At 65.3% G+C, this 20,315-nt stretch overlaps 6 protein-coding genes across 6 annotated transcripts in view; 3 read left to right on the forward strand and 3 right to left on the reverse strand.

The window, feature by feature from the left end:
• AMSG_06827 (uncharacterized protein) overlaps nucleotides 1-523 on the forward strand; it is a gene marked incomplete at both ends in the record, with an annotated part of 734 nt that extends 211 nt beyond the window's left edge. The window contains one exon of the mRNA XM_013901435.1: nucleotides 26-523. Coding sequence (XP_013756889.1) covers nucleotides 26-523 — 498 coding nt within the window. The remainder of the gene's footprint in view (nucleotides 1-25) is intronic.
• A 78-nt stretch (nucleotides 524-601) lies between these two features.
• On the reverse strand, nucleotides 602-2,207 carry AMSG_06828 (cysteine protease ATG4). Its single transcript, XM_013901436.1, has one exon. The coding sequence runs from the start codon at nucleotides 1,812-1,814 to the stop codon at nucleotides 927-929; it is 888 nt and encodes a 295-aa protein (XP_013756890.1). The 5' UTR covers nucleotides 1,815-2,207; the 3' UTR covers nucleotides 602-926.
• A 435-nt stretch (nucleotides 2,208-2,642) lies between these two features.
• On the forward strand, nucleotides 2,643-3,732 carry AMSG_06829 (uncharacterized protein). The gene has a single exon (XM_013901437.1). The coding sequence runs from the start codon at nucleotides 2,655-2,657 to the stop codon at nucleotides 3,672-3,674; it is 1,020 nt and encodes a 339-aa protein (XP_013756891.1). The 5' UTR covers nucleotides 2,643-2,654; the 3' UTR covers nucleotides 3,675-3,732.
• A 425-nt stretch (nucleotides 3,733-4,157) lies between these two features.
• Nucleotides 4,158-11,822, forward strand: AMSG_12014 (uncharacterized protein). Its single transcript, XM_013901527.1, has 3 exons — nucleotides 4,158-5,284; nucleotides 5,381-8,054; nucleotides 8,339-11,822. Exons 1-3 carry the CDS (start codon nucleotides 4,175-4,177, stop codon nucleotides 11,701-11,703), a joined length of 7,149 nt encoding a protein of 2,382 aa, XP_013756981.1. The 5' UTR covers nucleotides 4,158-4,174; the 3' UTR covers nucleotides 11,704-11,822.
• A 774-nt stretch (nucleotides 11,823-12,596) lies between these two features.
• AMSG_06832 (histone H2A) lies at nucleotides 12,597-13,712 on the reverse strand (the record flags this gene model as incomplete). Its single annotated transcript, XM_013901438.1, has 2 exons — nucleotides 12,597-12,847; nucleotides 13,061-13,712. The coding sequence occupies 2 exons, from the start codon at nucleotides 13,710-13,712 to the stop codon at nucleotides 12,597-12,599; spliced, it is 903 nt and encodes a 300-aa protein (XP_013756892.1).
• A 4,343-nt stretch (nucleotides 13,713-18,055) lies between these two features.
• Nucleotides 18,056-20,315, reverse strand: part of AMSG_06834 (growth hormone regulated TBC protein 1b) — a gene marked incomplete at both ends in the record, with an annotated part of 2,980 nt that continues 720 nt past the window's right edge. Inside the window, one exon of the mRNA XM_013901439.1 lies at nucleotides 18,056-20,226. Coding sequence (XP_013756893.1) covers nucleotides 18,056-20,226 — 2,171 coding nt within the window. The remainder of the gene's footprint in view (nucleotides 20,227-20,315) is intronic.

Consider the following 20,315-nt stretch of genomic DNA (forward strand, 5'->3'; position numbering starts at 1 on the left):
AGGCGGCCGACGGCGGGGCGGAAAGGCGGCGGCGGCGGCGGCGGCGGCGCTGCCGGCAGGATTCTTTGACTCGGCGTCGGCGCAAGCAGTGGCGACGGGGGTGGCGACGAGCGTCGAAGCCGCCAAGAACGCCACCCTCGCCCAGTTTGTGGCCGACGTCGGTGCTGATGTCCGCTCCGAGGCTGAGCGGGTGGCCGCCAAGGACGCCGCTCGTGCTGCCCGCCATGCCTCCGAGGAGGCTGCTCTCGCCTCGGGCCTCTCTGCCCGCCTCGCCCAGCTCAAGGGTCAGTACGGCGGCGGCCTCGGCGTCTCGCTTGACATCCTACAGGCCGCACGGGGCGCCACTGCCTCTTCCGCTGGCGCCGCCACCACCGCCACAGAGCCCACAGACGCCACTGTACACGGCGCCGCGGGCGCTCCTGCGGCAGTTGCTGCGGACTCGGACGACTCGGACGATTCGGACGACGAGCTCGATCTGGGGAGCTTGACGCGGAACTGGCGGTCCAAGACAGCCGGCGCGTGATTCATTTCCTTGCCGGCGCAAGGCTACAGCGGCTCCCACTCGGCCATGTCCGGGTCGACGAGTGCGTCAGCGTCAGCGCCACCGGCAGCCATGACCCACGCGTCCTCCGCTGCTGCTGCTGCGGCGGCGGCCGGACTCTGCGGCTTGCTAGGCGGCGACGACGACATCGGCGAGAGCGGGGTCGTCGAAAAGTCAACAAACTGATCCTGGATGGAGAAGAGCGGCGGCACGTCAAGCGCCGCGCATCGGGCATAAAAGTTGTCTAGCTCGGCTTGCGACGCGCAGTAGAACGCGAGCGCGAGCGTTGGATCAAGTCGCGAGAAATGCAGCCGCCGAACAGGCGGGGCGTGGTATGAGGTTGCGTCGATCGACGGCGAGAGCGTGACGTCAACGCACGCCTGCGTCACGTGTGGATCCAGGTACAGCGCGTACTCGCCCTGGACGCCACAAAGTAAAACGCCGAGTTGGGGCGTCCGCCCATCATGCCGCGCGATTGTGGAAAGGCGAGCAGCGCTTGCAGCGACGGATAGTACAGCGGGTTGACAGCGTCGATACCGAGCCGGAGTGGCACAAGGATGAGAAGTGGGAGAAAGCCCGCGGCCTCGCTGGGTGCGTCGTTGTCGCTGCATGACGCCGCTGCCTGGGTGCCACTGCTGCGAGATGGGAGCTCGTCCCACGGCTCGACCATAGGCACGCCAAGCACGTCCCATGCAGCACCGAGACCAAGTGTGCTGCGATCGAGAGGAACAACACGGACGGTGCGCGAGCGAGTTGGCTCGGCACTCCGGGTCAAAGGTGGGCGCGAGCGGAGCGGGCGGACGTCGAGCGCGTCGGGCGGGAGCGCCACACGGCGCACCCGCTTGGTCTGGATGGTCACGCCATCGGCAACTTCAGCATCAAACTCCTCAAACGGATAGCGCGGCCTGCGATGCGGCGTGCTGGCGTCACGGATGCGGTCGCGGAAGAGGGTCGAGTCCGATGCGACGTAGACCGCGAGACGCGGGGTGTGGAGGCCAACAAGCTCGGCGATGACAAGTGCGGTGGTATGCGGACCAAACCAACAACCAAGGCTGATGTCATGGCGGAGAGCGCCGAGCTGGGCCATGTGGTGGATGGCGTAGGGCGCAGACGGACGGTCGACGTCGGCGAACCACGAGAGGATGCGGCGGTAGAGGCGGGTGTCGCGGGACGAGGCCTTGCGGCCTTGCCCCGGCGAGGCGAGACGCCAGGATGGGCCCAGCAAGTGACCGACCAGCACATTGGCCAGCAGCATCTGGCCCGAGCGAAGCATACAGCCCCACCCGGTGTCGCTGGTCAGGAGTGATGGTTCGATGGCCGCAAAGTCTGCTCGATACGTGCACCACACCAGCGATGCCAGATGCGCCAACAGCTCGGCCTCGACCGGCGCAGCCTCGACGTGCGGGACGGCGAGAGCGGCAGCCAGCGCCGGCAGCGGTGCAGCTGATGCGGACCCGACGACGCCAGGTGCACAGACAGCGCCGAGTGCGGCGTTGCTGATGCAGCCGACGAAGCCGACAAAGCCGACGACGTCGACGAGGCAGCGGCCGGGACCGACGACGAGCTAATGGGTGTTGTGAGGACCGAGGCCCCGAGGCCGTCGTAGCGGCGGCCGAGAACGTGGACGGCACCGGCGGCTACAGCAACGGTGCCATCGTCGGGCCCGACGAGGAGCGAGCGGACCGAGGCGTAGAGGTACGAGGCGGCCGCCTGCGACGGCGAGCCCGCGGTCGTGTCTGCCAGGGTGGGCGAGTGTGTGTGTCGGCAAGGGGGGAGGGGGGGGGGGAGGGGGGGGGGGAGAAGGGAGAAAGGGTTTGGTGGGTTGGGGCTTGGGGTTGGTGTGGTGGGGTGTGGTGGGTGGTGGTGGGGAGGGGGGGGGGAGGGGGTGTGGTGTGTGTGACGGGCACATGTGGGTGGCTTCCTCTCTGCATTGGCTTCGCCCGTAGTCGTTGGCTTCTCTCCTTGTATTAATCGTGGGTGGGTGACGATTGTTCCCTCGCCTCTGGCCACACCTTCTTTTGCTGCGCGGCAGGTGCCGCCACCAACCAAGGCCACAGAGGGCGGCAGAGGGAGAAGGAGGAGGTGGTGAACAGCACCTGACTAGAGAACCAACATGATGCTAGCAACAGCCAAAGCGAGTGGGGCTGCTCGGCCTACAGTGGCAGCACAGCAGCCGACTGGGGGAGGCGGGCAGCCGGGCGTGTGGGCGGGTATGCCCTCGCAGAGCACTATGATCGTAGGCGGCTTGACGATGGGGGCGACGGCGATGGCGGCGTATACGGTGTACCGGACGGCCAAGAAGCGGGCGCTGACGCTGCCGCAGGTGCGCTCTAAGCTGCGGCAGGTGTACGTTGCGGCGGGGGTGACCGGAGCCTGCCTGGCTGCGCCGATGGTCATCACCCATCTGACGTCTGCGGCGACGATGACCGCCATCTACGGCACCATCTTCTCCTCGCGCTACTCGTTTGCAGCGTTTGGCTCCGCTGTTGCGTCTGCGACACTCGGCGCCTTCTTTCTTCCCACGTACGAGGTCGGGCACGCGAGCGCCGATGGCCTGAGTGGCGAACCGGCACCCCACGAGCCCGAAAGCGCCTACGGGCGTGGGCAGAACAAGCAGGCAGTCATTGAGCGGCCAATCAAGGTCTTTTCCAAGATCAAGCTCGCGTCGTGGCTGCTGGCGTCGATCGGCGGCGGCCTGCTGCTCGCGCCGCTCGGCGGGCTCTCGACCTCGCTGCTGGCTACCTCGGCGGGCTACTCGGTCGGTCTCTCGATCGCGGCGCACACGACGGCGTACATGGCAGCGAGTACGACTGGTTTTATTGTCACCGCCCCGCTGACAATGACGGCCACTGCGTTGGGCATGCACGCATTTCTGGAGGCGTTGCGGTACCCATTCGTGACGGTCCTTCTGCCGACGGTGGCGTCCTGCGGTGTACTCATCGGGCTCGACGCGCTGGCACTGCTCAACACGGTGGCGGAGGATCCCGACGAGGCTGATCCCGTCCATCTTGGCATGCGGACTGCAGGCGTCGCCACCTTTGCCTTTCTCCGCATCCTCTACAAGCTGTACAAGATGTACCGGACCACGGCACGGATGACGAACAAGGCCATTGGCGTGGCCCGGCGGCGGTAGAGGGTACAGGCTCTCGCGGGGAGTGGGGGAAAGGGAAATGAATGGCACTGCCGATCACGCTGTCTTGCGCACTCGTAGGTAGCATGCTGTGGCTAGGCCCTGGTTTCGGCGGTGGAGCGTAGGGAGTGTAGACACCTGTGACACCTGTGAGGAGTGGAGAATTCGGGCGAAAGCGCAGCACGCGAGACCGGGAGCGACAGCACTCGACGCACAGGTACGGAGGGGAGGGGGGGGAGGACAGGGACAGGGACGGGGACAGGGGGTGTGGGGGCGGGGCAGGGGCAGGGGCAGGGGGGTTGAGGGGGCGAGGGGAGGGATGGCCAAGACCGTGGGCGGCGAGGGCTTGCTGCTGGCTTCAGTGCGCAGGTGCGGGCGGTCGGACACACCAGGCGGCGGTGGTGGCGACGGCCCCGTGAGTGGGTAGAGGGAATGCGAGGAGTGTGTGACTCATGGCGAGAGGTTGTGATAATGGGCGTGGGGCAGGCACAGGAGGTGAGAGCATGCCCGCGTTCCGGGTGCTTGTGGAGGAGGGCAATGGCTCCGTGCGCGAGCTCGAGGCAGTGCAGCTCTCGAACAAGTTCCCCATCATCGGGAACCAGGTCCGGCTCGGCTCCAAGATTGGTGTTGACGACTGGGACCGGTATGTGCTGCGGCGCGAGAGCGCCAACGGTGCCAGGATCGATTTGAAGAAGACAACAAAGCAGCTGAAGCTGAAGAAGGGCATGACTCTGTACGTGCAGGCGGCGCCGAATCCTGGCGGACAGGCCGCCGCCGAGGCTGCTGGCGACGTCAATGGACCGCATGTGCGCGAGACGGCGGCGAGCAAGCCGGCGGCCAAAGATGGTGCGGCCAAGAGTAAGGCGACCAAGACGGGAAAGAAGAAGAAAACCACCACGGGCACTGGCAAGAGCGGCGAGGTGACTGAAAAGACTAAGGTGCTTGAAGATGGGACCGTGGTCAAGGTTGTGGTCAAGCGCAAGCGCAAGGCTGCCACCGCGTCCGCGACTGAAGATGCGGCCAAGCCCAAGAGCGCCGAGACCAAGACCAAGACCAAGGTTGTGGTGAAGAGACGCAAGAAGCGGGTAGCATCAGCGCCCGCCGAGACGACGGCCACAGACACCACAGGCGCTGAAGAGCTTGTCAAGCAGCGCAAGGAGGAGCGGATTAAGCGGCGCGAAGCGCGGGCCAAGTCCCAGAACGGGACCGACGATGCCGAGACAATGCGCAAGGCGCGTGTGGCGGCGCGCAAGGCAAAGCGTGAGGCTGAGGCCAAGCGGCGCGAGGAGGCTGAGGCACAGGCTGAGACTGAACGCAAGGCACGCCGTGCCAAGCGTGAGGCCGATCGCAAGGCCGCGGCCAAGCAGCGCGAGGAGGAGGATGCCAAGGCTGAAGCCGAGCGCAAGGAACGCCGGGCAAGGCGCGAGGCTCAGCGCAAGGCCGCCTCAGCCGAGGCTAGGGCGGCTGCGCAGCGGAAGGAGGAGGAGGGGACTGCGCGACAGCGCGAGGAGGTTGAGCGCAAGCGGAAGGCTGAGAAGGAGGCTGCTGCTGAGCGCAAGCGCATGGAAGAAGAGAAGGCCGCCGCCGCCGCCGAGCGGAAGCGAGAGGAGGAGGCCAGGCGCAATGCAGAGGAGAAGGCTGCTGCTGAGCGCAAGCGCAAGGCTGAGGAGGAGGCCGCCGCCGCCGCCGAGCGGAAGCGAGAGGAGGAGGCCAGACGCAAGGCAGAGGAGAAGGCTGCTGCTGAGCGCAAGCGCAAGGCTGAGGAGGAGGCCGCCGCTGCCGCCGCCGTCGAGCGGAAGCGAGAGGAGGAGGCCAGACGCAAGGCAGAGGAGAAGGCTGCTGCTGAGCGCAAGCGCAAGGCTGAGGAGGAGGCCGCCGCCGCCGTCGAGCGGAAGCGAGAGGAGGAGGCCAGACGCAAGGCAGAGGAGAAGGCTGCTGCTGAGCGCAAGCGCAAGGCCGAGGAGGAGGCCGCCGCCGCCGCCGCTAACCAGAAGCGCATGGAGGAGGAGGCCAGGCGCAAGGCTGAGAAGGAGGCTGCCGCCAAGCGCGAGCGCATGGAAGAAGAGAAGGCCGCCGCCGCCGCCGAGCGGAAGCGAGAGGAGGAGGCCAGACGCAAGGCAGAGGAGAAGGCTGCTGCTGAGCGCAAGCGAAAGGCCGAGGAGGCCAGGCGCAAACGCAAGGCCGATGAAGAGAAGGCTGCTGCGGATGCCGCCGCCGAGCGCAAGCGCAAAGCAAAGGAGACCAAGACCAAGGCCACACGCGCATCCACGGCACCCGCCCCATCGTCACCACCACCGGCGGCAAAGTCGTCGCGCGTCACGGGTCCGGCATCGCCGGCCGACCCGAACGCATGTCGCAACTGCAAGAAGAGGATGTACCCTGCCGATCCACAGGTCAACGTTGGCAAGAAGAAGTTCCACAAGACTTGCTTCCTCTGCGCCGAGTGCGGCAAGCGCCTGACGCCGACGACATACCAGGCCGAGGACGACATTATTTTCTGCAAGCGCCACGCCAACGACTACATCCGCAATGGGCGCAAGGCCGACGAGGCCCGCGCCGCCAACGCCGCCCGCTTTGAAGAAAAGGTGCGCAAGGCCGAGGCGCAGCGCAAAGCATCGATTGTCGATCCATCTACCACCAAGCGCGACAAGGATGCGTGCCCGACGTGCTCCAAGAAGGTCTACATCGCCGATCCGCAAGTCCCGGCCGAGGGTTACAAGTACCACAAGACTTGCTTTGTGTGCTCATGGGACAAGTGCGGCAAGGTCCTCACTGCTCGCACTTACGAGCGCCTTGACGACTTGCTCTTTTGCAAGCGCCACCTATCCGACTACCAGCGCGCTGGCCGTCCCAACCGAAAGTCGACGACGACGTGGTCGCGAACCCGTCCGACCGCCGCCGACAACGCCGCTAAGGCTCGCGCTTCTCCGCCGATCGCGTCTGGCGGCTCCAAGGTCGAGCTCAAGACGTCTGCAAATGGGCCCACAAAGTTTGATCCCAAGGCCCTGCTCGTCAAGCGTCGTGTGACCCAGCACACATTCAACGACTCGTCTGTCGAGCTTGCCAAGAAGGGTGATGGCACGTTCAACGTCGGCTCGGTCCTCCGTAAGGCCAAGGCCGACAAAGAGCCTGTTCTCATGCGCATCAAGGGTAAGCGCCAGCCGTTTGCCGTGTATATGCCGGTCGAGCCGGCCTCGCTCAACTCGGGCGACTCGTTTGTTCTTGACCTCGACACGACCCTGTTCGTCTTCAAAGGCCGTCGCTCCAACCGCCTCGAGAAGGTCACTGCCATGCGCGTGGCGACCCGTATCCGCGACAAGGAGCGCTCCATGCGCGCCACCATCCACGAGATCGACCAGGGCTCCTCCGACCGCGATGTGAGCAACCTGCCGTTCTGGACCACCATCGGCGGCATGTCGCCCGACAGCGTGGCCCCGCCCGACTCGGCACCCGACGACGCCACCTACGAGGCCGAAGTCAACGCCGTCACCGTCCTCTACCGCGTCGCCGCCGACGGCAGCCTCGAATCGGTCTCCACCGGCCGGCTCGACGCCTCGCCCTTGGGCGACAACGACGTCTTTGTCCTCGACTCGCCGCACGAGGTTTACGTCTGGCTCGGCCGCAAGACGCCGTCAGCGCTCCGTAACGTCGGCGTTGACGCCGCCAACAGGCTCATCGCCGACCGCACGCCGGCTTCACCGGCCTGGCTCAAGCCCCAGACCATCAAGCAGAACACCGAGACAACTTTGTTCATCGAGAAGTTCTCCACATGGGGCGAGGGCATGTCCATCGCCAACAACAACGCCAAGTACGTGCTCTCCGCCAAGGAGGTCGCCGCCCTTAAGGCTAAAGAAGAGGCCGAGCGCAAGGCCCGTGCTGCCGAGCGCGCCCGCAAGGAGGCCGAGGAGGCCGAGCGCATGAAGGATCCAGCCTACCGCGCCCGCAAGGAGGCAGAGGCCGCAGCTGCCGAGCAGCGCCGCAAAGAGGAGGCCATCAAGCGTCGCCAGCGGCTGCAGCACCGCGCCACCACCGGCGCCAGCAGCTCTCGTATCAAGGACCTCCAGTCCAAGCTCGCTCTCGATGTCAGCAAGATGGACCCGTCGCGTGCCGCTCCCAAGCCGGGCCAGGCCCGCGCTCTCGCCGCCGTTGATCGTGACGCGCGCAACGCTGTCGCCACCCCGTCAGCCTCGGCTGCTGCAGGCCTCGCCGCCATCATGACTGGCGGTGCGCCGGGCGGAGCCCTGCCGCGCAAGCGCGTCTCGGCCGCCCAGCAGGCCGCCATCGACGCCCAGAAAACAGGCACAACCGAGCGCCTGACCACGCCGGCAAAGGCTCGCCCGGTCGGTCCGGCCGCATCGCGGCGCGGCCGCAAGCGCCCAACTCGTCGCCGCGGCGGCGCTGGAGTCGACGCCTCTGCAGCAGCCGCCGCCGCCTCGAGCAACAGCTAGCCACCCTACCTGCTCGCTCCCGTAAATCGACTTGCATCGCCACTGGCACCACGGGTTTGGCTCCGCGCCGCCACCGAGTCCCCCCACCCCCCCGTCCGCCACCGCCGAGCTGGGGCACCCCTCTCTCCGACATCGACATCTCAGACTCTATGGCCACGAGTCAAGAACCAGAAACCCCTCCGGGACGCATCGATGCCTCTGTGTGCGGGTGGGATGAAGGCGTGGCGGTGTTCGGCGGCTTTGTTCGCGGAGGCGCTGCGTGCAACGAGGTGTGGGTCGGCCGGCCGGGCGCCTGGCGCTGCCTGTACTCGCCGCCGACGCTGGGCCTAGACCACCGGGCCCATCTCGACAAGCTCATGGCCATGCTGCGTGGTCCGCGGCCGGCAGCAGCAGAGGTGCGGGCGTGGCTGGCCGATCCGCTCGCTGACGGCGGCGCCACCGCCAACGTGACCGCAGGCGGGCGGCTGGCACTGGTGGTGGCGCTCGCCAAGGAAAGCCCGGCGGCAGCTGCGGTTCTGGCTACTGCCCAAGACATCTCGCTCGATGCCGTTGACGCCGACGGGGTCTCGCCGCTGCAGGCTGCCATGGCCTCGCCGCATGTCGAGCTTGCGCAAATCGTCGCCGCACGCGCCGCACACGCCGCCCTTGCTGCTACGAGCGACGCGCCTCCGGATGCTCCGACATCACGGACGGCGGCCGCGGCTGCTGTCTCACCCGAGGGTGTGCTGTATGTGTGTGGCGGACGCGAGGTTGTTGAGAGGCGGATGAGCGTGCACGCCTTTGACCTCGCCCGGGGCGTCTGGCTGCCAATGCCGCGGGCGACACGTGACTCGCCGCGGAGCGTGGCTGGAGCTCGGGCACTGTACTTTGCGCCGCTCGACTCGGTATTTGTTCTCGGGGGACGATCTGTCATTGCCGAGGCAAGCGATGCCGGCGGGGTGTGGCGGCTCTCGCTGCGCACCCACGAGTGGCGCCGGGTCGAGCCTGCAAGCTCGTCATGGGACACACCACAGCTCTCTGACTATGCGCTCATCTATGTCGAGCGGCTAGGATTGGCGATTCTGAGTGGTGGAATGGATAGCACGACCGGCGTACCGAGTAGAAACGTGTATGTATTTGTTCCATGGGACGGAACACTTCACAAGCTCGACGCTGCCGAGCTCCCAGTCGGCATCATGCGGCATGCGGCGTGGATTGATGGATCGTCACTGGTGGTCGCCGGCGGCGTCTCCAGTGACGGCGAGCCGTACCGGAGTTCGGCGATGCGGGTCTCGCTGGTCGATGCTGGCGGCGGAGTGTCGAGCAGCGACAGCGCACAAAGCGAGGCGTCTGCTGCAGTGGCGTGTGCCCTCGCGGGGCTTCGGGACGCCGGGCTTGTGCGCCTCGATGCGACGGGCGAGATGGTGGCGGTGTTTGGCAAACGGGCGAGCGGATACGTCGAGGCGGACGCAAATGCGGACCTGGTCCTGGCCGCCCCACCCGTGGACGAGGCCATCCTGGCCACCCTGCAGCGGCATGCTGGAAGCCAGGGCGCAGTGTTTGGATGTGGCATGGCCGGACACATGCAGCTTGGCCTTGATCTTGAGCTCGGCATGATGGTGGGCGCACCAAGCCGCGTCGGCCACCTTCCACCTGTCCGCGCGATCTTTGCAAACGGCGTCGCGTCGTTTGCGCTTGACGCCGCGAGCGACAACGTCTACATGTGGGGTGCCAACTGTTGTGAGACAGCCACACTCGTTCCGCATCTACGTGGCAAGCTTATCTCTAGCATCGGCGTCGGCGTGGTGTTTGCCGTGGCGGCATCGGCAGCAAGTGGGCGGGTCTACACGCTCGGAACCTCAATCACCGGATCACTTGGTGCAGCGCAGCAGCTCTCTCCGGATGCATGCGAGCTGACTGATTGTCCGTGGCGCCCGGCCGGGGTGAACCACGTCGACGCGGGCGCGCTTCATGCGCTGCTCCTCGACTCGGAGGGGCGTGTTTGGTCGTGGGGCGAGAATCCGCGAGGGCAGCTGGGCCGAGGCGGCGATCCTACAAGCCCGGCTCTTGTGGAGATCGGAACACGTGTCGCCGCTATAGCTGCCGGTGCGACACATTCTGTGGCGCTCTCCAGCGACGGGCTCGCGGTCTACGCTTGGGGCAGCCGTGACGCGCTCGGATTGGAGGCACACACCGTCGAGCCGCTCGCGCTGGAGATTCCAGACGAGCTAGCACTGCCCGTGACACACGTAGCGGCTAGTGAGGCATCAATCATGCTCATCGATGCTCGCGGTGCCTTGTTTGCCTGTGGTAACCCCACAAACGGTCGGCTGGGTGTGGGCGAGGTCGATGCTGGAGTGACCGCCCTAGCCCTACAGCGGGTGACAGGCCTCGACGGTGTCAAGGTGGTCAAGGTGGTGGGCAACGGAGCGTATGGCTATGGCCATTGCTGTGCACTGGCAGACGACGGGCGGGTCTTTGTCTGGGGATCAAACGCGCAGGGTCGCCTGGGTCTCGGAAGCCAAGCGCCCGGCGTGGTTTGGACGCCATGTGAGCTGGCATGGGCAAGTGCACCCGGGAGCGTTTCGGTGACTGATATTGCAGCCGGCGGAGCGCATCTGCTGCTGGCGACCGAGACCAGACACGCAGCTGCATGCCCGGATCCCGACAAGGGGAAGGAGGAGGCAGAGGAGGCGGGGCCGCTGGGCCCGCTCCTGGGCCAGCTCCCGACCGAGCTTCTGTTCCTCATCGTAGATGAGTCCAGTCTGGCCAGTATGCTGGCGCTCGGCGCAACGTGCCGGGCAATGGCGGCGATTGTCGACGACCCTCTGCTGTGGCGGCGGCGGATGGCGACAACGGCGTGGCCGGATGGCGAAACGGTCCGTCACGCCATGCTCGAGTACGAGGCGCGCTACGGCGGGGCCTTCAACACGCCGTGGCGGACAATTTTCCGCGATGCGTACATTGAGGCGTTCAACCCGCGGTACCACGACCGACAGACGCTGGCGCGACGGCGAGCTGGGGCGCCGAGTACGGGTCTGGCCGACAGAGTCGGGTGGTTCAAGTCGATGGTTCGCAAGACGCTTGGTCTGGCGCCGACTAAGCGGGATTCGTGTTTGTTTGTCGGCCTAGATGCTGCAGGCAAGACTTCGCTCTTGTACCTTCTCGCGAGAGGAGAGCTTATTATGACTATTCCGACCATCGGCTTCAACATCGAGGATCTCAAGGTACCCGCCGCCGGTGTGCTGACATGCTGGGACACCGGTGGATGCGATCGGATCCGCCCGCTTGTGCGGCACTATCTCGTCGGCACTGGTGTGGTGGTCCATGTTGTGGCGGCCCAAGACGAGCGGCTAGTCGAGTCTGTCGACGAGTTCCACAGCTTTACGCTCATGGCGGAAGCACTCGAGCCGCGGGTCAAGGTCGTGGTGGCGGTCCGCCAGCCTCCACCGGACCACCCACAGCCGCCGCGCTACAGCATGGATGACATCCGCAGTACGCTCCTGGCACGGTCGGCCATCGACCAGCTCCCGTGGCGAATGGTCGAGTGGTCGCACCAGGACGTGTCGCAGGTGTGGGACGCCCTGGCTTGGGCAATGGAGTGAGGCTTGCCGTGCGAAAAAGGCTGTCAGGCCGATGTGGGAGATGTTCGATAATCACACGCTTCCCGCCCTCACTACTCACACCCCATGCTTCCACACAGCAGGATAAAGACGTACCAACATCATTGCAGCATTTACACTACAATGTGGCTCTCTAGTAGGTGAGTATGCTGTGTGTGTGTGGGCAACAGGAAGAGTAGGCAGATTTCCCGCCCAAAAAGAATGAGCCCCGCCCACTTTTCCCGCCCTTCGAAGGAGGCTCCTCCTACCTTGGGGGGGTTTTTGGGCCGGGCCCCCCAAGCCCCTTTTTACAATTTTCCCCCCCCCCCCCCCCCCCCCCCCCCCCCACTAGTGTGCGAGTAGTACACTCAAACACGTCGCCACTCTGGATATTGCAGCAGTAGCTTGCGATGGGGTGGGGGCTAGTAGTACAAGCGCAGATCGGGGCCGAGGACAGCATATTTGTCTCATCTATATAATTATATATTATTAAATATATTAAAACATAATACTACAATGCAAAACACAATATTTATATTTTGCCTTCACAACGCACAATATTTTATATAAATGTATTATTTTATGGTTGTTGACGGTCATTTAAGCTGTTTTGTCGCCATATTGATGATGCACACCCTGCCACCTGGCAGGACCTCTCTCAGCTCTCAGCCCTCCAGCCCTCCATCCTCCCCTCTTCTTTTGCAGAGCCCAGCGCGGAGCGATATAGGATGTACATTGTGCTCTCCAAAGCAGCCAGTCTACGATCTATTGACTTTCTCTTGACAATCGACAACGCCCTCCTGCTCAGCCGCAGAGGTTTGCGCAAGAGAGCGGATTGCGCCCGAAGGCGAGGGTCCAAGAGCATGGGAGCACTGTGGAACACAAGTAGTGATGTGCTACATGTGGTTACCGGGCGCCCTATCTGCGGCAGCTGACTCTGTCGGCATCAGCACCGAAGAAACGTCGGGGATGACACCCCCGGACGCTATCGTCACCGACTCCAGAAGCTTGTTCAGCTCTTTGTCGTCCCGGATGGCCACCTGCAGGTGCCGCGGCACGATGCGCTCTTGGCTGTTGTCTCTGGCGGCAATGCTAGCCAGTTCGAGGAGCTCGGCCATGACATACTCAATCACTGCTGCAAGATAGACTGGCGCCCCGCTCCCAATCCGCGCTGCATACTGTCCCTGCCGCAGCATGCGGTGCGTCCGCCCGACGGGAAAGATGAGTCCAGCTCGCTTCGACCGCGCTACCGCTGGTGCATCCATCTTCCCACTGGGACCCACGAATGCATCCGCTCCTCCGTCAGCGCCGCAATCGTTTGCGCCCTCGTTGGCATTGTCACGTTTGCCGCCGCCTCCACCCGCTTCAAGCGCCGCCCGGATCCCGCCCACCTCTCGCGTCTTCCACGCCCTGCTCAACACCACAGTCACCTCAGGAACCGAAAAGTCGGGATGAAGCTCGTTGATCCGTGGGCGCATCCACTTGGAGAACGCGGCCCAGGCATCCGAGAGCGACAGCTCGGCCACCATTGCGAGCACCTCGGCCTCGAGGTCCGCGGTCGATGCCACCGCATTCTCCGCCACCGCATCCACCGTATCCACCTCATCTACGCTGTCTCTTGCGCTCTCTGCTTGCTCTGCCTCGCTGCTTGTCGCCTCGCTAGCGTTTGCAGGCGAGGCGTTACGCGGCTCCGACGAGGTGTACCGCATAATGGCCGTAGTTGCATTCGAGACAGCATGCTTAGCCAGCTCTCCTGGCAGCAGCAGACGGACTGCAGTCTGGATCTCGCGCGACGTTATGGTGGCCCTCTTGTTGTACTGCGCGAGCTTGCCAGCTTCTGTGGCGATCGACGCAAACAGGTCGTTGGCCATCGCGTTGCAAATGGCCATCGCCCCATTCGAAATGCCGGTCTGAGGGCCAACCTGCTTCAGAACCTTGTAGATGTACGACGAGAACACCGCCGCCCTGTCCTTGGCCCTGCCTCCACACTTTTTGTCCTGGCCCCCATCCATGTTCATGTCTGCCGAGTCTTGCCGAGTTGCCCTGTGTCGTGTTGCGCCTCTCTGACACGCACCACTTACAGGGAAGAGGCATGCCGGCTGCCCAGTGCCTACTAGCCGCCTGAAAAGGAAAACAAAGGTGCCGACCAGTCTATCAGCCGACCAGCCGACCAGCCGACGAGCCCGACGAGCCCGACCAGCCCGACGAGCCCGAACAGCCAACCAACCCCCACACTCCACCCCCCCCCCCACCCCTCCATCCCCCCCCCTCCCCCCCCCATCCATGTCCACACCCGACCAGCCAGTGGCCCTGGCGGTCCTCGCCACACAGCTGGTCCGGACGGCATACACGGAGCTGACGTCCATCGTGGCTGGCGTCGCTGCGGCACCCGACGAGGCGCGCAAGCGGGCCCTACAAGCGTACTGCACCCTTGTCCGCCACCGCATGCTCCGCCTCGCCGCCTTGCTGCAGTGGGCGCATGCCCAGTGCGGGCGCGCAGACACCGACGCCCTTGTCGCCAAGCTCCGCGGGACGCACGCCGCCTTTGAGCGCACCGCCGAGAGCCTGCACTACGCCGGCATGACCCACCGAGCCCTTCTCGCTCCGCCGCCTCCCGTTGCGCCCGCCTTGGACCTTCTTGCAACAGGCTCGTTCCGCGGCATGCCTGCCGCCGTTCTCGACGGCTCGCGCCCGCGCCCGCCGCTTGACGTCCAGACCGCCGCCATCGACCTTGTCCACTCGCACGTCACGGCTGCTCTGCTGGACGAGCCACGCCCGCAGGGTGTCACCGTCGCGCTTGTTGCCGGCGCCCTCGTCATGACCGCTCCTGGCCAGTACATCCTCTCGCTTACTCTCGACGTCTCGCACCTCGCCCGGCGTGAGCTCGAGGACGATGCCCCGCCCGCGCCGCCGCGCTCCTGGCTCATCGCCGACCTCGAGCTGGACGTACGGACCCAGAGCTCTGAGGGCTCACTTGCGCGCGTCCGCCTTGACCCACACCAGCACGAGATCCTCAAGGGCCATGTCTTTACGGCCATGGCCTCCGCACCTGCCCCGCTCCTTGCCGCCCACGACCTCCTCGGCCGGCTCTGCCTCCATCTCCGCATCGACGTCCTCTTTGCCCAGGCCGGGGCCCTCCGCATGCTCTGGTGGGGCTCCTCGGTCGCACCCATCCGCGCCGACGAGGGCTTTGTCACTGCCTACTGGGCTTTGTCGGCAAAGACCAAGCTTGTCATCCGTCCGCAGGCCTCCAAGCTCATGGCCCGCTTCGACCCGCCCATTCCGGCCGCCCGCCCGGCCCTTGACGCCGCCATCTCCCACATTGATGTCTTCAACGCTTCCTTTGAGGCACTTCTCATCTCGGCCATCAACATTCATGTTTCCCATGTTCTCGACGCTGCCGGAGCCGCTCTTCGCGCCCGCGCCGGTGTCGCTGCAACTGCCACCAGCAGCCTCAGCTTTGTTGTCCGCGCCCGCGTTGTCTCGCGGACCGACCTGCTTCAATCCGGCCTCTCTTCGGCCCGCATGGTCCTGCACTGGGACCCGATGCTGGCGCCGGGCGGCATGCTGGAGCTCGCCGTCCGCCTGGTCGACGGCGCCTTTGTGGCTTCGGACTCGCTCTCGGTCAGCAACGCCCGCGTCCGCGACCTCGTCGCAGCTCTGCCAGCGCTCCACGAGCTTGGCACGTGCCCGGTCGATTCTGCCCCGGTCCTTGCCGCCGTCCGTGCCCTCGAGTCGGGCCTCGCCATTGATGCCGTCGCTGCCGCCGCCACCACTGCCGGACTCATTGTCGAGTCGGCGCCGTGGCCTTCAGCCGCGCCGGCCGTCGTCACCCAGCTCCTCAGCGACCACGACACTATCCTCTTTTGCCGCCTCCCGCAGCATTCGCACCTTGCGTACATCGTCCTTGCCCTCGACGGGACCTCGTTTGCCAAGTTCTGGCTCTTGGTAGTTGATCACAGCACAGACGCCGCTACACTCCCGGTCATCTCTTTTGGCCCGCTGCCGAGAGATGCGCTCGACATGGCCCGCGCCGCGCTCACCCCCGCCGTCACCCGCCTGGGCCGTGGCGGTCCGGCCTCGCCGGCCACTCCCGGCAAGCGCCCAAGCGCCCACGGCCCTGCGCTCTCGCCGTACTCGGCCAAGCGCCGCAAGCGGCTTGACGCCTCTCCGGCCTCGATTGGATCGGAGACCACGCCGCAAGCCCAGGCTCCTCCTGTCGCCAAAGGCCCCGTCCCAATGGACGTCGTCACGCCGGCCCGGCCGGTGGCCAAGCCGTCGTCTGAGCCGGCGTCACTCCTTGCTCGGGCCGTCGACGCCCTCCCGCACCAGGACCTTGTGGCCTTTTTCGCTGCTCTCCTCACCCAAGTTTCACGCTGCGTCCACGACCGCGTCCTCGACTACCTCCTCAAGCAGCAGCAGGTGCTTGTCAAGGAGTGCTCCGACGGCTTTATCCTCCACATCAACTGCGGCTCGCTGCCGGCCACCTCGATTGTCCTTCGCCTCGCGCCGTCGGGTGCCTCGTGGTCGGTGGTCGTCGCCCTCGCCAACGCCCCGTTTGATGTTGTTCTCCCTGACGGGCCCTCGCTCGATCTCCCACACATCAAGACCTCGCCGTCGGGCAAAACCATCTTGCTTGACTATGTCAACGGGCCGTCGTCGGTCTCTAGCCTCCTCGCTGACCTCAAGGGCATCATCCGGCTAGCCGAGCTCTCAACCCAGGTCGCGCCGCTGCTTTCCAACGCGGCAGACCTTGCCTCCCACTTTACCGTCTTTGCCCACACCTACTCGTGTCTCTGCCTCAAGGTCGCCCGTGAGCTGTATCCGGTGCCCGGCGGGAGCCCACAGTCGGCGCTCTATGTCGTCATCTCGCTTGACATTTCTGGCTTTGGCCTCTCGTTTGAGCCGCCGTCTCCGATCCTGGAGGCTTTTGTCCCGTTTTACACCGCGCTCCTCAACCGGCAGCGTGCGCTGGACGTTCTGCTCTCGACCCTCGCTCGCGCACTTCCCATCCTCGCCCAGCTCCAGGCCCTCCGCGCAAGCCTCCCGCGCGTCACCCTCGTCCCGCGCTCATGCACCTCGGCGAGGCTCATCTTCCCGGCGTCGACTGCCAACGCCACTTCCGCCGCCCCGGCGCTAGACTTGCGGTTCTGCCCGGGCGGCCGCCTCTTCCTCTCCGACGGCGCCATCTCCATCTTTGACCCAGCGGATGCCGCGCCCGCCCTTCCACCGCCACCACCGCCTCCAGTCAAACCTGTAGTCTCTGCGCTCATTGCGCACGCCACAAGCATCGCAAGCGCGCCCGCGGCTCCCGCCGCCTACGCCGCCTACAGCAGCGCTGATGGCGGCGCAAGCGCGGAAGGCGACCGCTCAGGCTCGCGCGCCCGCCTGCCTCTCTTCGACACCGTGCTCAAGAACGCAGCCGCTGGCGGACGCACTCCACAGGCGGCGCCGCGCACCTCGGGCGACGACCTCGCCAATGGTCTCGACGATAGCAACCTCGCCCACCGCATTGTTCCTGTCGACGCTTTGTCGGCGACGTGCAAGGCTTTGGTGACAGCTTCCGGCGCTCACAACACGCTCCAAGCCCTCGCTCGAGGCCTTGGCCTTGAGCGCGACGCCGAGACCGGCGCATCGGTTGCCCTCGTCTACACTCACGGCTCGCTCACCGCCAAGTTTGCGCTCAGCTCCTCAGGCAGCATTGGTGTCACCGCCTCGCATCCGCTCCTCACCGGCAGTGCGACAACAACCATGTCCCAACTGTTTGCCATCGGCATGGCTGGCGCCGGAACCTCAACACACGACATCGTCTTCCTCGCCCGCTCTTTTGCTGCTCTTGCAGGCCTCGAGTCGGAGCAGCTCACCGAGTTGCTGGTCGGCGTCGGCGAGCTGGCCACACTCACAAAGACCGCTCCGGAAGACCTTACCCTCTTGCTGAATCGACCGGCAAGCCTCCCGCAAGCATACGCTCCGGCATTTTGGGTCAACCCCAAGGCGCAGACCATGTCATTCATTCTCGGCGAGGTCTCGCGCCCGCTCCGCGCCCTTCCGCTCACCATCCGAGTCGACAAAGACAGCAACAGCTCGTCGATCGGCCTTTGGATCCCGCCCGCGGCCGCGTCCCAGATTGCGGCGACGCCACGCTTGACCAAGCTCCTAGACCAAGTCGCAAGCACAGCCCGCGGCTCGTCATCGACCTGGATCCGTGCCTGCCTTGCCAACGTCTCCCTCCAGTGGCGTGCGCTCGGTGACGAGATGGAGATTGTGTGGGAGGCGGAAAGCAACTAAAGCACAGCTCGCGTCCCATCGCAAAAATGCATCCTCCCGGCCTGAATCCACATTTATTGACACGCACTCATTGTGGGTGCTTGTGGAGGTCGTCGTCATCGTCGTCGTCGTCGTCATCGTCGTCGTCGTCGTCATCGTACTCGTCGTACTCTTCAAAGTCCTCTGAAAACCCAGCCGAGTCGATGCTTTCAAGTGCCCGCGCGCCAGCAGCGCGAGCGTCGTCATGCGACTTGCGGGTGAGTTCCGGGCCCGACGGCGGGGCGGGATCCGGCGGGCGGTTGTTGCGGCGCTGGGCCGTCAGCTGGGCTCCGCGCTCCGACGAGCGGGCAATTTCTTCGGTGACCTCGGCCTTGAAGAACACACGCAACTCGTCGATCCGGGCCATGGGCATGCCCTTGAGCCACGACTTGGCAAACATAGTCCGGCACACATCGTCGCAGTCGTACAGGAGCGAGCGCGGGCGCTTAGACAGCATGGTGTAGCCATCAACAAAGTCGGTGATGGCAAGAAACTCGCGCGAGAGAAGCTTGCAGATGGCAAGGCCGGCGCGGAACATGATCTTGGGCCCCTCGCAGAAGAAGCAGTCCCAGATCCGGAGCGTGGTCTCCATCGGTAGCACGTTAATGTAGAGGCAGAGGAGCCACTGTGCAAACATCGGCGTCATGTCGATGCTGAGCGCGATGAGGTGGGCATGGAAGCGCGGAAGCTTTTCGGCGACGAGCGTGAGGAGAACCCGCTGGTCGATCTGGAACTGGAGCATGTCCGGCGTGTGGTAGTCGGGGAGTAAAACGTCGACGATGGTGACCAGCGTCCAGAACGCTTGCTCCTCGTCCATGTGCAGGAGAAGAAGGGCAGTGATAAAGTTGAGCGACTGGCAGTACCCAACCCGCGGGTTGAGCCAAGAGAAGGCAACCAGGACTCGCCGCAGCGCATCAAGTTCCGTCGCCCGGTTGAAGATGACCGAGTCTGGAAAGGTCCGGCGGACGTCGAGCTCAATCTGGATGGTATGCCCTGAAGTCTGGCCCTGGGTCAGCTCAAGGATGCGCGCGTACATGCCCGGGTTATCTGCAAGCTTGGCGCCAGCGCCCGACATGGCCAACCACATCCTTCCGCGGAGCAGCGACGGAATGCCGCCGCGGACAAGTTTCTTGAAGGTTTTGGCGTTGGGCGCCGTCTCCAGTGAGACTACCGTTGGGTCGGGAAGCGAAGCGAGATACTTGGCCCACCGCTTCCGCTGCTTGACCACCTTGGTCTCGTGGTACCGCAGCATGTACGTGTACTCATCTTCCCCGATCTCGAACCCGTACTCGGAGATGTACATGTCGTCACCTACCACAAAGTCAAAGTCTTCGTTTCCGCGAGCCACAGCGCTGTCGTCGCTTCCCGAGCCTTCTGTGGCAGGCGACGCCGTCAGCGTTTGCGGGTTGCGGACGTGAGCACCCGGTGCTGCCAGCGGACTGCTTGCTGCCCGCGAGCGTGCTACCACCCGCGGCCCAGCCGGCCGCGTCCGCAGCGCCTCACTCCGCACCGCACGAGTAACAACAGCCTCCAGCCGTGATAGCAGGTCCATCATCTCTTCGACCGAGCCTCGTCCGCCAACATCCGGCGGCACTAGCGTGCTTCGGGCCCGCGCCAGCTCGGGTGCAAGCCCAGCCACATCCATGGCCCAAGCATCTAGCGCTCCGACGAGCGGAGCGGTGGCGGCCTCAACGACATCGTGCCCAGTGCCATCGCCTAGCGCACACTTGGCCTCCCGCAGCGCATGGAGCGCGTCCGAGCCGCGCCGGACTCCGCCTTGATACGCGTCCTCTAGCGCCGCCACCGCTGCTGCCGCCACCGTCCGTGCACTCGCGGCCTCGGCGCTCAGCTCTGCCAACGACACCCGCAGCCGAGCAAACGCCCATGCCACGTCCTCCACATCGCCTGCGCTGTCCCCAGCCCTGGCGACAGCCTCCTCCCCGACCCCGGGTTCAGTGACCGCGCCCTTGACCCCTGCAGCATCAGCATCAGCATCAGCGCCTTTGCCCATCCCAACAGCATCTCCAGCTCCCACTCCCTCCGCAATCACTGCATCCTCCACCAGCTCCTTGCCAGCCGCAGCCTCGGCGGCGTATGCTTGCTCGCCCACCGCGGACACGTGCGACGGCGACGGCGACCGCGGCGGGGTCGGCGGGAGCGGTCTGTTTGGCGGCGTCCGTCCACTCATGTTCCGTGCCGTGGTCTTGTATTCGGCCCTTACTCCACACCCTACACTGCCTTGCCCGTACTCGGGTGCTGGCTGGCTGGAGACAAGGCTGACCGCCTACCCTCCCTCCCTCCCCCCCCGA

This window comes from Thecamonas trahens, assembly GCF_000142905.1.
Source record: "Thecamonas trahens ATCC 50062 unplaced genomic scaffold supercont1.29, whole genome shotgun sequence".
NCBI lineage: Eukaryota > Apusomonadida > Apusomonadidae > Thecamonas > Thecamonas trahens.